The 18703-nt window shown below is 37.3% G+C and overlaps 1 protein-coding gene across 10 annotated transcripts in view; it reads right to left on the reverse strand.

Annotated features, from left to right (window-relative positions):
• Positions 1-18703, reverse strand: part of CACNA2D1 (calcium voltage-gated channel auxiliary subunit alpha2delta 1) — a 503964-nt gene that overhangs the window by 85798 nt on the left and 399463 nt on the right. For all 10 annotated transcript variants that reach the window (XM_082473444.1, XM_082473442.1, XM_082473443.1 and 7 more), the window contains one exon: positions 4809-4967. In XM_082473444.1, coding sequence (XP_082329570.1) covers positions 4809-4967 — 159 coding nt within the window. The remainder of the gene's footprint in view (positions 1-4808; positions 4968-18703) is intronic.

Genomic DNA, 18703 nt, shown 5'->3' on the forward strand with positions numbered 1-18703 from the left:
TATCATTCATAATAAAAGGTAGGGAGTATAAAAGCAATATGGAAAGAACATGCACAGGTTGCAAGTAATGACTGAAGTATCTGCTCAATAAGTCAATTCTAAGAACCGGTTCCTGGATCAAGCCAGGCCTACGCATCCCTACACAGGGGCTCTGCCTCATTCCCAACACCCACGGGTCTCCCTTCCTTCAGGCTTCTGATCAAATGTCACCTTACCAGTGAGGACTTTCCTGACAACTTTCCCCTCCCAGGCTGTATTTTTCTCCATAGCATTTCACATTTGTTTACATGTAGTATATATTTTATTTGTCTTTTTATTATTGGCTTCTCCCAATAGAATGTTAAATGCCAAAAGGGCATAAACTTGTGTCGTTTTTGTTCAGTGTTGTTTCCTTGCCTAGATGAATGCCTAGCACATAATAACCTCTCAGTAGTTAATTAATAAATGGGTTTTAAATTAATTAATGGCCATGATGTCAATTTTATACCCCCTATAATTTACACCAGAAACAAAGAAATAATATTAATAAAATGTGCATAACTTTTCACATATATTTTCAATCTATTCACAAACATTTCTTCCTCTTTTCCCTCCTTCATCTTACTTTATTCACTTTACATTTCTGAAATTGCAGTGTTGATCCCTAATGCACAGTGCTCTTTCATATCTTTGTAAATGTCGACACCTACTTCCACAATATTCTCCTATCTGCTCGCAAGCAGCCACACATATTCTAATCCTGAAAGACTCAATTCCAGTGGTAAATCCTTTCTTACACTTTCTTTAAGGTCCCCAAAGAGGTGGATTTAGGTAAACAATGGATTAGCATCAAAGGGCCATGAAAATGCACAATTAATTTAGAAAGCTGTATTTCTTTGAGGTCTGAAATTATCATCTCAGCCTTTCTACTGTTGTGAAATGTGTTTGTGAAAGTGTTGAGAACAAAAGATTCACACTAATTTATGAATGCTCAGCTTCTTCGAAAATGTCAACCCTCTAGTTCAGCAATATTCAAAGGAGATACAATGTGAGCCTAATTTGTAATTTTAAACCTCTAATGGCCACATTAAAGAAAGTAAAAAGAAATATCTGAAATTCTAATAACATATTTAACTCAGTCATTCAAAAATGTTATCAATTCAACATCAAATCAATATAAAAGTTATTGAGATAATATACTTTTTATCTTTCATAGTAAGTACTAAAATTTCAGTGTCTACTTGTAACACATCTCAGTTCAGACCAGGCACATTTCAAGTGCGCAACACCCACCTGTGATCATGGTTATCACACTGGACAGCACAGTCTTGGTCTTTAAGTGACTAATACATTTTTTAAAAAATCACCAATTCTCCCATAGTATTTAAGCTTATTGAAGGTCCCTATTCCTATTTGTCAAAAAAGGTAAATCCCATTTCCTGTGGAAAAGTTAATGAAGACAACATTTTGCTTTACTGATGAAAAGATCCTGTTTCATATATTCTTACCCCGTTGACTAGGCCATTAGACCATGGGGAGTTAAGGCTTTTAACCAAGCATTGTGAAAACTCAAGTATTAACTAATACAATTTATCACCTTCAAGCACCATTCTTATTTTTGAAGATAATTATCTGAAAATATGACCATACAAAAATTTACATATTTTATCATCAAAATAATTTTGTGAAAGATGTTGAAGTCCCTTAAACTAAAATTAGTTTCTCTGATGACCTGTGTTTTCTATTTGCGTATGTAAAATGGGCAAAATAATATTTACCTAAAGGACTGTCTCAGAAAAGTGATAAAGTTTTTAGAACAGAACTTGGTTTCATTTTTTGAAGTAGTGGAGGTATTATTTTATTATTATCACTAAATACAAGTATCAAAGTTACTTTTAGCACACTGAGTCTTGTTGATCTTTCGTAAGACACCCACAAAAAAGAGGAACGCAGAAATGTTGTGTTTTCAACATCATTCTTCCTCAGGACTTGTGGGAAAGAAGAGTCTATCTCAGCAATTTTTCATTGGGTTTGCAGCTGTCTAAAGAATCACACAGTCACAACAAGTATACGTAACTGGCTTGGAAGGAACTAAGCAAAGGAAAGAAATTGATTATGTCAATAAAAATATAACAGCTAGAGCTGGTAATCTACTTTAATATGGTATTTCATGACACACTGTTGTATCTCTGTGTGGCCAGTATGTAGCACAGCATCTATCATATGCACTCAATAAAATTATTTTGGAAAAATGCATCTCAATATATTTGTCAGTATTTTATGAAATGCTAACGGAAGACTAATTCAAATCTTAATGTCTAATTCTATTTGACACTTGGTTCAGTGATCTTAAGGGTAAACCTGGCCGGGACAAACAAAAGAGAAGGAATGGCATTGCATGATGAGAAAAAGACTAGAAGTGTCTGAAAGAGGTAACAGAACATGCTTCAGCTGAATAAGGCAAGCCATGGCATTTGGGAAAATTATTTTAAAATGAAGAATTGCAATATCTAAGGGACATGTGGAAAGCAAAACACATGAGGTTTACTATTGAGGACATATTAAAAATCATTTATAACTTTGGTAAAGGCAATGGGAGAGGCCAACAGGAGTTAGATCATATTTTATCAGCAACTAATAATGAACGTGGGAGGTAACGTGGCCCCTCTACATGACTGCCTCTGAAATAGTACATTAGGCTTGAGACTCCTCCTCATCATTTCACAACGGAAACCTGAATAGGAGGGAATGAGTGAGGCCAGTTAACAACTCTAAGAGGAATAATTAAAATGCCAAGATCTAGAAAACTTGATTATTGACTCAAGAGAAAAAAGTTAATATAAAAACCTTTCACATTCCTTTACTACAGAAAGAATATATCCCACTCGATCAATTATGCTTGAATTTCAAAGTTTTGAGTTTTTATTTTTTTACTAATAAACATACATTATTTAATAATCATATGCATTTTACCAAAGTTCATTTCCCCTGAAAACTGTAGTGTGGAACTTCTTTGCTTTTCTAACTCCTTACTTGCTTATCTAATGGTATCTAAAAAAAATATCACTACCTCAAACTCCAAATAACTGAAAATTCTACTCTCACATTCCCTCTCTGTAGACTCCTGTGCCACCATCCACCTAGTTTTCCAGTTCAGAGAACTTGGAATCACCCCCTCCCCCTCCCAGCAACCCCTCCTACCCCCCCAATCAGGTCACTCGCCTTAACATCTCTGCACGTCTAGTCCAACACCAGGATTTCTACAATAGCTTCTTAACGTAGAACACTAGTCAGACCATGTCATTCTCCTACCACAAACTTTTCATTTGCCCCTACACACTTCATTTAAAGGCAGCTCATGGTCTTTCCATTTCCATCACCTCTCCCCTACTGCTTATGGCCCAGCCATACCAATCCACCTGCAATTCTTTCAATGTGCATGACACCCCATGCTTCTGTGCCTTCGTCGATGCTGTTCATTTTATCTCCCTCACCACCTACCTAGATTCAACTCATTCTTCAAAATCCTGTTTTCAAGGAAGTGCAACAATTTTCTGACCTCCTTTGGGTAAGTTGAGCCCCCTTCCCCAAGCTGCTCCGAGCAAACACACCGTGAATACCCTGTAACAGCACTAACACGTTATATGAGAAATGATGATTTAGCATGTTATGCTCGACCTTCTGGAGAGCAAATGGTTTTGTTTATGTCTGGAATTTCAGCAATAGCACTGTGACAGGATAAACTGTGAGGCACTCAATAAATATTGGCTGAATGAACAAATCAACGAGTCATCACCCAATCAGAGATCTTGAAAACTGTTTAGAAGATTTACTTCGGGAACAATGAAATCAAGTTTGCAGAAAAGACCAAATATAAGGGCTTATTTAGTGACTCAGCAAATATGATAAGAATTATGTGCTGATTCTGTCCCAGCCACATGCTAGTTATTAATTAATTATAACACCAACTCAACAGCCTACAGTCTCATATGCTTTTCTATGTGGTTTGCTATGTCCACAGAGTCTGTGGACATTCTTTACACAACCCCAGTTAGGAAACCAAGGCAGAGAGATGTTAGGTCCATACTCTGAACCATTGCAATAATATTGCTTCAGAAGAGATACAAACCTGAATGATAGCTCCTGCTTTCAAATAATTCAAATGAAACAGACAACACGGCCATTTGAAAATACTAGTCCGCAGTGTGAGATTCATGTTATAATACTGTTATGATATGGGACAGGGAGTAGGTGTGCCAGAGTCTAAAAGCCTAACTATAGACATCGATGATTCATTCAAGGGAATTTTCTTTTTGGAAGGAATTTCTGCTCTTCCTGTCTACCTTGATGTTAACCATTGGACCTTTCTGTATATTTAGGAACAACCTGAAGACTCAAACTAGATGTTTAAAACTGAAATATTTCCAGAAACCATTTGATGATTGAGAGCACAAGTTTCCAAATAAATACAGTACTAACTGAGATAAGACAAAAGAGATGATATTCTAAATGTGCCAACTAAGTTTCCAGTGCTTCTTCAAAATTAAATAATTACCTTACAAATGTATTTTTTAAACATAGTTTGAAAAAAGAGGGTAGAAGAAAATATCTAAAAGAAAAAGAAAATCTACATTTTGTATACCTTATGAATTTTGGATTTAAAAATAAAAAAAGTTCAAACATTTCTACTGCCTAGACACACCTGCTTTCTAAATGAATGAAAAACAGAACTGTTATCTAACCCTACAGAGCTGTAACTACCAGGATACTGAAATTCAGATCCTACAATTCAATAATAAAAGACAAAAGGGGGTAGTATTAATACTTACATTAAGCAGCTGTTCAAAAGCAAAACTAAAGCCCTTCTTATAATCTGTGATTCCTTTCGCTGTGATATTATTCACTGCATCTTTCAGCACTTTCTTATTTCTTACATTTGCTTGGACGAGGTGCTGAAAACAGCTTACATCCTGGGCATTGCTGTTAAACTGCAAAAGATAAAAAGGTAAATGTATAAACCAACATTAAAATCAATCATGTAATTTTTACTGAATTTGTGTTATACTTCTCAATCCTTCTGCATTGCTTTCTCTTTCAAAAAGAAAAGTGAATAGGTTGGTAACAGAAGTGCACTAAAGATCAAACAGTAATTTTCATCCACGCCCCAACCCCTACTGTATTAGCCTGTCGCTTATTGACACTTTCCTGAACCTAGCTTGGTTTCCCTGATTATAAATTTGGGATTTGAGTTATGTGAGGTCCCTCCCAGCTCTCAAATTTTATGAGCATTTAGATTCCAAAAAAAAAAAAAAAAACCCACAAAACTCTCAACAAACAATGAAATATATTCAGAATGCAGAAATGATATGATGATGCCTGCACAGAATACAGGGAGAAACTGAGCATTTTACTTGCCTCGCGTGAGGAAACGCTAAATGGAAAAGTGGTACACAGAATGTCAGGAACAGACGTTTAGTAAATTTGAAATTTGATGGTAGTCTTTCCATGGGGGTTAAAACAGGAAAGTAATCTGAAAGACTCAAGAACAACGAGTGGTCTTTCAGAACTATCAACTCTAGAGGTTATATAGGGAATGCAGTGGAATCACAGAGGCAAGAGAAAGGGCAAGCAGGTCATGGCAGAGTTACTGCTGTGAGTGACAAGGGCCTGAACAACAAAGAGTCTGTAGGAGGAGAAAACAAACTCCAATAATATCTGCCCCAAATTGAAAATTTAAGAATGATCACCAAAGTAATTTCAGCAACCGTATAAAAAGTATTCACACAGTTCACTGGATATTTCCAAAAAGATAAGACTGCGACTCCAGCAAGAAGATCAGGGCGCTAAAATGAATGGGATCGTCCTATCATTTATTAACTGTGCTATGTGTACAAGCCCCTTAGGCTCCTGGGGCCTAGACTGTCACATCTGCAAAATGAGAATGATAAAAAAAACATACTTGCTAAAAGGAAAGGGGCTGGCCAGATCAAATGTTGAAGACATTCTCAGATCAAAAGCACATAACGATTTTAATAGGTGGATCACAAGCCAAAATATATTTTTACATAAGTGATTATCTATTCTCGTAAACATAATGCATCATTCTTTTTTCTCTGAAGATCCCTGAAGCCTAGTGATAAGGTACACTGTACAATTCATCAATCCGTTAAGCAAATATTCATTGGCGGCCTGTTATATGTCCAGAGTTGTGGTAGGTGAGAGCTCTGTGCCTTCAGACATGAGGGAAGTTATGCACACACATATATACATGTATGTAAGCACTTATACGTGTTTACTTTGTGCTGCATTGACTATTTGCTCAACAAATATTAATCATTTCCTCTTTGGAAATGCGCTGCAAGTAAGTAGTATTATTACCCATGAGAAGCCTTAAGCATAGTTAAATGACTTGTCCATAGTCACGTAACAAGTAAGTAACAGAGAGTCAGGATTCAGACCAGCACTGTAGCAAGAGTCTGGGATTTAAACTACTCCCGCAGTGCCTCTCAACATACTACAATAAATCATGATGAGTTATGTAAAGCAATATAATCCTCATTTCTAAGAGATAATATCTGGAGAATGGGTTCTGATTCGGACTGTAAGAAGTTGGGGGGAAAATTCCCTAAGAAATGGCATTTCCTGTGATTCCACAGAAATGTTTCCTTGAAGACTATGGAGGAAGAACATTCCAGGCAGATAGAACAACACGTAAAAAGGCCCTGATGTGACAAAAAGAAAAGAAGCCTCTTAGGGAAACAAAGATGGAGAGTTTAGCTCAGTTTCATATGAGGACTAATGACATAAAATAAGCTCAGGGACGGAGGCAGGGTCTAATGGAAATGCTAAACAATTAGGCATGTATTCTCTGTCAAATGGCCAGTCACGAAAGGTTTTAAGCCAAATGCAAAATAATTTAATCTAGAACTTTAACAGCTCGCTTAGGAATTGGATGTAAGGTGAGCAAAATTCAAAGAATGGAAAATAATTAGGAGGCTATTGCGGTAACCCAGCTGAACAGACAAAGTGGCTTTGTTATTCATGGAGATGGTCCGAAAAGAGGGGTTCAAAACCTATTTTGGAGAAAGAATCACTAGCCTGTGATGGTGCACTGGGTCTGCGTTGAGTAAGAAGAGAATTCTAACATGGGCATCTGCGTGGCCGGAGGAGGGACGGGTTCAGGGACACTTGAGGATTAGGGGAGAGAAGCACACAGTTCAAGTGCGGGTGAGACTTCAGTATGTGAGATACGCAAATGAAGATGTCAAGAAACCATAACTTTGAAAGCAAGAGGCTCAGAAGTCTTGATTAAATATAAAAAACACAGAAAGCTTCAGCAGAGAAATTTGGTTTAAAACCACGTGAATAAAAGTGAAGCAGAGGAGGGGTCCCTGAGAAAACTGAGCAGGAGTAAGATCCCCTGGAGGCAGGAAGGAAGTCAGGAGACTGGACTGTCTCAGACGATGAGAGGAAAACAGTCTCAAGAAGAACACACTGCGGGGCAGAGACAGGAAAGATGAGGACTTAAAAGCACCCACTGCGCTCAACCGCGTTACACAGGCAGCGTCTGGAGGTCGGGGGTGGGGGGGGGGGGTGGGGGGGGCGGTGGAACCCGATGGAGCGCGCTGAACAATGGGAGGGATTAGCCCGTGCAGAGGCAAGTCTTCAGAGCACCTCGGCTGGGAGGCAGAGAATGAACAGGGTGGTCCCTGAAGGGGTGGACTGGTGTCGAGGAGAGGCTTCTTTAAAGTGAAGGGTCACTAGAGCAAGAGAGGATTTATCTTGAAGAGAGAAGGAAGAAAACGGTGCAGGCAACAGAACAGAGGTGAAAAACGAAGCTCTTGTGAAGATGGGGAAGGATGGGATACAGAGGCTCCCAGAGGAACAAGCCTGTAAGAAACCATGTATCCACTTCATTGTTCTGGGAAAGAAGAGCGAGGGCTGAGTCCCGCCGCTGGGTGTACAGAGATTTGGTGTGGGGAAATGATATTATTGCCTGTGGCTTTTGTCTCCAGTGGACCATGAAGCAAGGTCATCAGGATAAAGTAAAACAGGAGGTGGAAGGTTTGGAGAGAATATAGATAAAACAGGAAGCAAAATGTCTTGCAAAGATAAATATTGAGTTCTTTCTCACTTTTACTTTGAACATTACTTTTGGGTACATCATATATATGAGAAGAAAGCTCCAATATACTTGTTTTCAATAAAGTCAATCATTGAAAAGTCAGTATCTTCAGATCCGAATACCACTGCCTCTTCCCCCCCTCCATTATTTGATAATCTGACACAATCTTATGTTACACATCCCGTTTTAAAAGAAAAAGAATGTGAGAATTCCCCTGTTAGAAAGTAAAAAAATAAAGTAAAAATAAAAAATAGATTGCCAATACATTAACGGTAAAACATCTGACCTTAAAGAATCATTAGAAATGATTACAGGAAATGTTATTATGTGATTTAATTAAATCATGAAACTTGATAAAATTACAAGTTATGCAGAAAATGAACACTGAATCATGTATTGCCCGGAGTCTTTCGGTTGGCCTTAACCTGCTTTTAACACAGAAGAGTGAAGCATCTCATTAAGTCACTTTAATACAAACTGATTAAATGTAAATTCAATTCATTAAATACAAATTCAGTGGTGTACAACAGAAATACTACAATTATACTCATAACAAAACTCATAAATAATGCAGAGAAAGGAATAACTCACAAAGTATAAGTCCCTATGGCAAATCTTATTCTCCAAGAAAGGAATGAGAAATGTGAAAAGTTCTGACTTAGGTAAGTATATATTTCACAGACATCTTAGACTCACTTGCTTTTAGAATAGAAAAAAAAAAAAAAAGAACAGATTTACTTTCACGAACTGAAATTACAGTCTTTGGTGACATGTGTCCAGACTGTAATTTATAAACCACATATTTAATACATTAACCACCACTTAGGGTAAAAGTCTAATAATATAGCATTATACAGCTTTGAAATGCTACATGGTGACTGAAAGTAGATTTAAGGAGTCCTGCTTTTATAATCTCTTAAGAAAATATTTCTTTTAAATATGTATACTTAACTAATCTTACAGAGCCCCAAATCCAAACTAACGTCACACTCATTCCTTTCCCAATCCCAGAAAATTCAACCAAGTAGGTCCCTTATCAGAAATGCTGAGAAAAATCTCTGCTAGCACGCTGAGACAGGAAGGTGTGTGGGTTAACGTGAGCATCTGGGGTAGCAATGAGGAGGGATTTCTATCTCTGCCCCAGCATTTGAACATTCTTTTGTTTTCCTCTTCCACATACCCTGCTCCTTCCGCCTACAACACTTGTTGTCCCACTTACCTCAACATTCTTTCCTTATAAAAGGCTTTCATGATCTTCCCTGACTAGGTCAAATCACCCCATTAAAAGTTTCATAGGCCTAGATATATCTTTTTTATGGACTACATCACAGTCATAATTCTATATTTCTTTGTATGATATCTTTATAGACTCTTTGACTGGATTAAAAGCCATGGCCAAAAAAGAAAATAGCCATCCCACCACTGTACTTGACATATTAATAGGTATCCATATAATTGGTGTACAATAAACATACAAAATAAATATTTACTGAATGAATGTATGGAGTTTAAGAAAATTAGAAGACAGTGCACAAATACTGATCAATAATTTAGCTAAAGGCTTCTAAGTATAGAACCTGTATTTTAGTTCTGCAATATCTTGTTAAATTTGTACACTTAAAAATATAAATACTCTGTCCAAAAAGACACTATTAAAATATCCAAATGAAGATGTATGCAGAACACCTGGCATGGAGCCCGGCACATAGTAAATGTTAAATCAACTGCAACTCTATTGTTTTAAAAATTATTTTAGTAAGAACATTAGTATACTTCATAAGAAATAAGAATAGATTCCTAGATTCATGAGAAAGATTCATATAAACAATATCAGCTTTAGTGACCCTTAAATAAAGTTCACTACTGGGATGGTACAAGTGGCCCTCAAACATTAATTTAGTTCTTGAAACAGTCTCTGGGAATAACCATGAACAGTAAATTTCAATGCTTCCAATGAACCTTTCTATTAAATACCACAATCAAGTACACATATCAAATTAAAAGATAATTTAAGACCCAAACAAATTGTTAATTTCTCAAATGAAATAACTGAAACTCTTGGTTTTGTAAAGGCAAGGTCTATTTTTTGTTCTGATGTCCTGTGCCAAATAAGAAATCATCCACAAAATATTTCTGAGAGAGGAGGCTCTGCTGCTCATTGGATTAACCTGAGATACAAATGCTGAAATGCTGACATTGCCTTGATATACACAAGTCAAAGAAGCATCAAGTTCCTGAAAAGCAACCTTGTCTAGAAATGGCACCTATAATACACCTTCATGGAGTACCAAGGCTCCCACTGAAGAGGTTGGTGGGCTCAAGCCGTTTTCCCCTAGACTGTTGAAGAATTAAAGGCAAAATAAATCCAAAGGTGATATTCTTCCACTTGGAACTGCAGAGAAAAAGTGGCCCATTTAATCTTTGTCTGACCACTCAGCATGTCCTTAATTTCCACCCCCTCACCTCATCCATGTATTTCAAACTCTATTTTTTTTTTTTGCCATGAAAAAGAAATACAGTGTAAAATTATGGGCTCACGCTGTGTAGATGATCAGCAACAACAACTCAAATTCAGACTGGCCTGCTTTGGAACATGGGTATTTTTTTAAATTATAAAATATAAGTAAACTACTTTACATAATTAACTACTGTAAATAATTTATATAACAAATTTATATTATATAAAGTAATTTAAATGGATTATCTAAGTTAAATAGACTGCAAACAATTTGGCATATCAGGCAGTAGTTACGAATTGTGGTATCAGAAGCGATCTACATTTTGGACACCAGATGGCAATGAAGGAAAATAAAAGGAAAGTGAACAGAGGCTGTGATCTTCAAAATCTTGGTTGCTTTATTCCTACTAAAATACTTGTTATTTATTTTGATTTTCCCATTTTTCATAGGAAACTAGGAAATATTATAAAGAAACAAAATGGTATTCTAAAATCCAGAGAAAATAGCTTATAGCATTTACCCGCATGCATATGTACATATTCCTAGTTAAGAATGACTTTAAGGTTTTTATCTATTCCCAAATTACTTTCCAGATATATTGAGCCAATTTAAATATGTGGGAGAGTCTCACTTCACTCTCAGACACACAACATTTTTATTTGCTAAACTGTAATTTAAAATAATATTTCAATATTCAATAATTACTTGAATTCCTCAGTGGTTAATGAAGTGAAAGTTTTTCTCACATATTGATTATCATATAAACCTGTGAATTGTAAGTCGTATTTTTTCCAGTTTGTTGCTTACCTTCTAATTTTAACTTTTGATCCTGTTCTTTATGATTTCTTAAAATATTTTTATGCTTAGAAAACCATCCATTATTCAGGTAAATAAACATCTACAGTTTCTACTAATATTTGATGGTTTTGTTTGCTTGTTTTACATTTTGGTGTTTAGTTATGGTGGAAATTATTTTCCCCAATAGCATGAGGGGACAATTAGATTAAGCAATTTTTTTCAAATAGCCAATTTTCCCTTTTATTGAATAATTATTGGCTCCTGATCCACTGTATATAATAAATTAAGATTATGGATATATTTCCTTTACTATTTGGATACATATTCCTTTACTGTTCCCATTATTTCACCAGCTTCTTACTTTTTAATATTAATAATAAAAATATTAGCTAACATGTACTGAAAATCACAGCTATGCCAATCTAAGAACATCACATGTATTAATTCACTTAACCTTGACCAAGCTTAAAGTCTTAGCTGTAATATGGTTTCCAATATACAGTTGAGGAAATGAGGCTTAGCGTGTCAAGGAAAGTGCTCTGAGTCACTCAACAACCAAGGTCAGGACTCTACTTCAAACCCAAACCCCTGAGACTCTTCTCCATGGTGTCTAATCACTTTTAATTTATGCCAGAAGAATAAGCTGCCATACTCTGTCACGTTACTTTTTCCACCACTATTTTCCTATTGAACTTCAGAACTGTCTTTTGTCAAATTAAAACCACATTTACCAATAATTTTGGGACAAACTGGTATCTTCACATGAGTCAGCTTTTCATTCCAGGAAGAATTATTCATCAATTCCACATTTATTACTGTTCCTCCATTTCAACTCTTATACATACATCTCATACACTCTTTTCTCTTTCTTTTTTTTTAAAATTTTATTTATTTATTTATTTATTTATTTATTTATTCGGTTGCACCGGGTCTTAGTTGCGGCACGCATGTGGAATCTAGTTCCCCGGCCAGGGATCGAACCCAGGCCCCCTGCATTGGGAGCATGGAGTCTTAACCACTGTGCCACCAGGGAAGTCCCTCTTCTCTCTTTCTTAAACTTCAAGTCCTAATGAGATCAATCAAGATGGCAGAGTAAGAGGATGTGAAGCTTACCTCCCCCCACAAACACATCAAAAATACATCGACATGTAGAACAATTCTCACTGAAAAGTAACTGGAAACTGTCATCAGGACTACTGTACAAACAAGGCTGTCAGAAAGATACATATGTAATTGGGTAGGAAGGGAAGAAAAGTGATTGGGTCAGGACGTGTGCCCCTGGGAGGGGACTCAAAGGAAAAGGGAGATTCCACAGACGGAGACCCTTCCTGGGGAGTGGGCGGTGTGAGCCACAGATGGCGTAGCCCAGTACCGGTGTCCTGCACCGGGGGGATGAGACCCTTTGGCTGGTGGGAGGACCTCTGCAATGACCAGGAGGGCTGCGGGTAGCCTGGACGTCACTTGTGAGGGGTGCGTGCATGCGCTGGCTTGCTCCCAAATCAGGGTGAAGAGAAGACTACTCTAGCGGCTGCTGGTGGCCCATGACCACCTTGCTGCCCGGCTCAGCCCGAGCTGAGAGAACGCCCTGGCCCCGCTCATTCCATGTCACAGTGCGGCACTGGTTCTGGGGTGGACACAACTGGGAAGAAGATTCAACACAGCGACACAGAGGCGACGCGATCCCAGGGTGGAGGCTGGGTGGACTGACAGTGGCCATTGTTGGCATTTACTCAAGCAGCGCCTCAGAAGAAGCCCAGATTTCTGATGGCAGCTGCTCCATCACAGCTCATGCCCCAATATATGCTGGGAGTCCATACGGGCCCTGCCTGCCCTGTGGTGTGGCTCTACCACAGAGTGGGGGCAGCAGAGTCTTAGGGCTGTGGTCAGCTGTGAGGGACAAAAGGTACTGGCACCCAAGGCTGTGTCTGAGCAGAGCAAGGGAAACAACTGCGGGCACATGAAGGGGCAGCTCATCTGAGACAGCTCAGACTCCTGTCTGTGGACAACATGAGCCAAGAGCTCACATGGGCCCCCCTGGCTTCAGCACTCCCCCGACTCTGGAGCAAGGATCCCATTTTTGGGGAGAGAGGACAACACAAACTTAAAGAGAACAGAACCAACTCAGGCCTGACCATCAAGGCTTTTGCTCCAGCAACTTGGGATCAGACCCCACCCACAACAGGGCAGTGATGGCCACTGAGCAGAGGGGAAGTCTTGCCTCACACCCAGCTTCAGCTTTAGCCCCTCTGGGTGCAGTCCCACCCCCTACCAGGGTGACAGATGCCAGCACATCCTGAAGAAAGATGTTACTTGCATCCACGTCAAATCCAGCCCTCCCACCAAAGGCACTGGGCACATGCAGTCTGTACAGGGACACTCTCACATAAGCACACACATTTAAAACTGCAATAGGTAACTGCTTCACCTAAATTCATAGAGGCAGAGAAATTTAAGCAAAATTAAAAGGCAGAGGAACTGCTCTCAATTAGAAGAGCAAAAGAAAATCCCTAAATAAAAGAGCTAATGAAACAGGAATAATTTACCAGATAAAGAATTCAAAGCATTGGTAATAAAAATGTTAACTGAATTAGGGGAAAGCATAGACGAACACAGTGAAAACTTTAACAGAGAACTAGAAAATACTACAAAGACCCAATCAAAAATAAAGAATTCAGTAACTGGAGAAAACAAACAAAAAAACCCCAACACAGTATAAGGAATGAGTAGCAGACCAAGTGATACAGAAGAATGCATAAGTGATCTGGAAGACAGAATAATGGAAATCACCCAAACAGAACAGCAAAAAGAAAAACAAATTTAAAAACATGAAAACATTTTAAGAGATCGCTGGAACAACAAGTATACCAACATTCGCATTATAGGGGTCCCAGAAGGAGAAGAGAGAGAAAAGGGTATTTAAAATGTATTTGAGGAAACTACAGCTGACAACTACCCAAACCTGAAGAAAGAAACAGATATCCAGAAGCACAGAGAGTACCAAACAAAATGAACCCAAACAGACCCACACCAAGACACATCATAATAAAAATGGCAAAAGTTAAAGTGAGAATTCTAAAGGCAATGAGAGAAAAACAAAGAGTCATACAAGGGAATCCACATAAGGCTATCACCCGATTTCTCTGCAGAAACTCTGCAGGTCGAAAGAGAGTGCCATGATATATTCAAAGTCCTTAAAGGGAAAAACGTGCAACCTAGGATACTTTACACAACAAGATTATAATTTAGAATAGAAGAAGAAATAAAGAACTTCGCAGACAAGCAAAAAGTAAAAGAGTCCATCAATACTAAACATACCCTAAAAGAAATGTTACAAGGTCTTCTCTAAGTGAAAAAGAAGTAAGAATCTATATGAAAGGGGAAATCCCACTATGAAATGCAAATATATTGCACATATTGAGGATCAACCACTTAAATATGCCAGTATGAAGATTAAAAGACAAAACATTGTAAAAGAACCATAACTACAGTAAACAAGGGATAAACATGAAGATGCAAAATATGACATCAAAAACACAGTATGTGGGCGAGGGGAGTAAAATGTACATCTTTTAGAACGTGTGTGAACTTAAATGACTATCAATTTCAAACAACTAGATACAGTTATAGGTCAACATGTATGAACCCCATAATAACCATAAATCAAAAACCAACAATAGACATAGAAAAAAAAAAAAAAAAAAGGAACACAAGCATACTACTAAAGAAAATCATCAAACCACAAGGGAAGAAGCAAAAAGAAAAAGAAATGAACAGAGAAGAACTATAAAAAATACCAGACAACAAGTAATAAAACAGCAATAAGTACATACCTACCAATAATTACTTTAAATGTACATTTAATCCAACAATGCATAAAAAAGATCATACACCATGATCAAGCTGGATTTATTCCATGGTACAAGGATGGCTTAACATATGGAAATCAATCAATTTGATAGACCACATTAACAAAAGGAAAGACAAAAACCACATGATCATCTCAATAGATGCAGAAAAAGCAGTTGACAAAATTCATCATCCATTCATGATACAAACTCTCATCAAAGTGGGTACAGAGGGAAAATATCTCAACATAATAAAGGCCATTTATGACAAATTCACAGTCAGTGTAACATTCAATGGTGGGAATGTAAATTTGTGTAGCCACTATGGAAAACAGTATGGAGGTTCCTAAAACACTAAAACTAGAACTACTATATGATTCAGTAATTCCACTCCTGGGTATATATCCAGAAAAAACAAAAACACTAATTCTAACTGATACATGCACCTCAATGTTCATCGTAGCACTGTTTATCATAGCCAAGAGACAGAAGCAACCCAAGTGTCAATAAACAGACAAATATATAAAGAAGATGTGGTATATATTTACAATGGAATATTACTCAGCCATAAAACAATGAAAATATGCCATTTGCAGCAACGTGGATGAACCTAGAGAATATTATGCATAGTGATGTAAGTCACAGAAAGACATATACCATATGATATCACTTATGTGTGGAATCTAAGAAAGAAAACAAATGAATGTAAAGAGTAAAACAGAAATAGACTCACAGATATAGAAAACAAACTAGTGGTTACCAGTAGGAAGAGGGAAGGAGAAGGGACAAGACAGGGGTATGGGATTAAGAGGTACATACTACTGTGTATAAAATAGATAAGCAAGAGGGATATATTGTACAGCACAGGGAATTATAGCCATTATCTTGTAATAACTTCTAATGGAGTATAATCTGTAAAAATACTGAATCACTATGCTGTATACCCAAAACTGGTAAAATATTTTAAATCAAAGATACTTCAATAAAAATAAATAAATAAAATAAAATAAAATGCAGGTCCTAAATATATTAGTAAAAGTACTGCTAGGTAATTCATGGCTTTTGCTAATATTGTGAATGTGATTTTAATTTCTATTATTAATCCTTGTTCAGTGAAAACCAGACATGTGGTCACCTTCCCATGGTTAGAGGTGCCTCAAGTATCTTTGCTAATAGCACTCTGGGACTTCATCACTCCTGTCCTCAAATTGATGTTGCTGTCCCCTAACATTGGCTGCTGGCTTACGGTTTCCTTGGCCTAGAGAAAAAAATTTTTAATAAAGAATTGACTATTTTTTAATTCAGTTTAGGAAAACCAGGTCTAGTCCAGGCCCTGCCTGTAATAAGCACCCACAGCCATGGCTGATACAATTATCTCCTCTGAGCTTCAGGTTTTTCTTTCTGAAATAAAAGCCTTTACTAGATCACTTGGAAAGCCCCTCGAATTCTAAAATCATATTTATATACGATAATTTTAACTATGATGGAAAAATTACATAAATGCATAGGAATAATAAATTCTGTATATACCAAAAGAAAATGGCATCAATAAAAAGTGAAAATATTGAGAACATTATTAAGACACAATTTATGTTTGCCTCTAATTATAAATCATGGCCCGTCAAAACTTCTGATAAATGTTGTCATTTTTAAACAAATATTCCCATTAACTTGAATCATGACATGCCCAAAATTCAGTCTGTTGACTTTTGTCAGAAACTTGAAAGAATTTCTAAGTCCCAAGTATCTTTTTTAATATATTCTATTTACATGTTGGTACAGAAAACTTTTAAACCTCTCTAAATATAGGCATTTATAAGAATTTCAAGCAATTGAGAGTGTGCTACTCTTTTGCTTCAGAATTAATTTGTATTTAGCTTCCTTGCTCATAACAACTTGATATTTATATTTTCTCAACCATCTTTTAATCAACCAGTATGCAATTCTGATTCCAGAGCACTCATCCAACTAGAAATATGGGCAGCTTTCTCTCCATCATTCTTGAGATATAATAATTGTATCAGTATTATTCCTAATATAAGTATTTTTCTCATAGCCCTGTGGAAATTTGCGTGCCAGCTCCCAAAGATGAAGCTTTACTGAAATGACCAAATGATCACATACTCTATGATCACTTCCTCTTCACCCACACTGTGATGCAGAGCTGACCAATATGTTTAATATTTTCATGGAACATGAAGCTGAGTACTTGGAACATCTTCCCTAATTGAAAAAAGAACATTTGTGATGATGGCTGGCTTTGCCTAAAGAATACAATGAGCAAGATACATACACACACCTAATGTGTTTGCAGAGTAGAGATACTGTCATACTGACAATATGAGTGAGAATGACTCTGGTCACTTAAAACACAAAGGTATTTTATCACTGACTGAAATTTGTTATAAAATGACATCTATACAGCACTCTCCCCGCCGCCCCAGCAAACTTTACTGTTGTCTTATTTTAAGAAATGGCCACGGCCACCCCATCCTTCAGCAATCACCACACTCATCAGTCAATGGTCAGCATCAAGGCAAGATCCTCCATCAGCAAAAAGGTTAAGACTCGGTGAAGGGGGCTTCCCTGGTGGTGCAGTGGTTGAGAATCCGCCTGCCAATGCAAGGGACCAGGGTTCGAGCCCTGGTCCGGGAAGATCCCACATGCCGTGGAGCAACTAGGCCCGTGAGCCACAACTACTGAGCCCATGCGCCACAACTACTGAGCCCATGTGCTGCAACTACTGAAGCTCACGTGCTGCAACTACTGAAGCTCACGTACCTAGAGCCCGTGCTGCACAACAAGAGAAGCCACTGCAATGAGAAGCCTGTGCACCGCAACGAAGAGTAGCCCCTGCTCTCCACCACTAGAGAAAGCCTGCGCACAGCAACGAAGAGCCAACCCAGCCAAAAATAAATAAAATAAATACGTTTATTAAAAAAAAAGACTCAGTGAAGGCCCAGATGATGATTAGCATTTTTAGCAATAAAGTATTTTTTAATTAAGGTATGTACATCATTTTTTAAAGACAATGCTATGGCATTCTTAATAGACCACAATTTAGTGTAAACATAACTTTTATATGCACTGGGAAACTAAAAAGTTCGTGAAACTTGCTTTATTGTGGTGTCTGGAACTGAACCGGTAATATCTCTGAGGTATCCCTGAACTTTGAAAAATTTTACCTGTTAGGTGCAGTTATTCATATGTGTTTACTGGACGTGAAGTCTTTTCATAGTCCTTCTAGACCCAGCAAATAAATCAATAACTTTTGTACTTTTAAAAACTATAGTTCAATTCAAAATGAAAGTATTCCCTCTGCCTCACCTTAAGAATTACTTTGCTATTTCAAAAACTGCAAATACAACTAATTTCTAATTATGAAAAACTATCTTTAGTGCATCATGTAATTAATGGAAAAATATTTATCATACTTGTCAACACCTTCCTATAAACTTTCCTTATATTTGCAAAGCAATTAAGTTATCCTCTGGCAA

This window comes from Balaenoptera physalus, assembly GCF_965194825.1.
Source record: "Balaenoptera physalus genome assembly, chromosome: 8".
In the NCBI taxonomy this organism is placed as follows: Eukaryota; Metazoa; Chordata; class Mammalia; order Artiodactyla; family Balaenopteridae; genus Balaenoptera; species Balaenoptera physalus.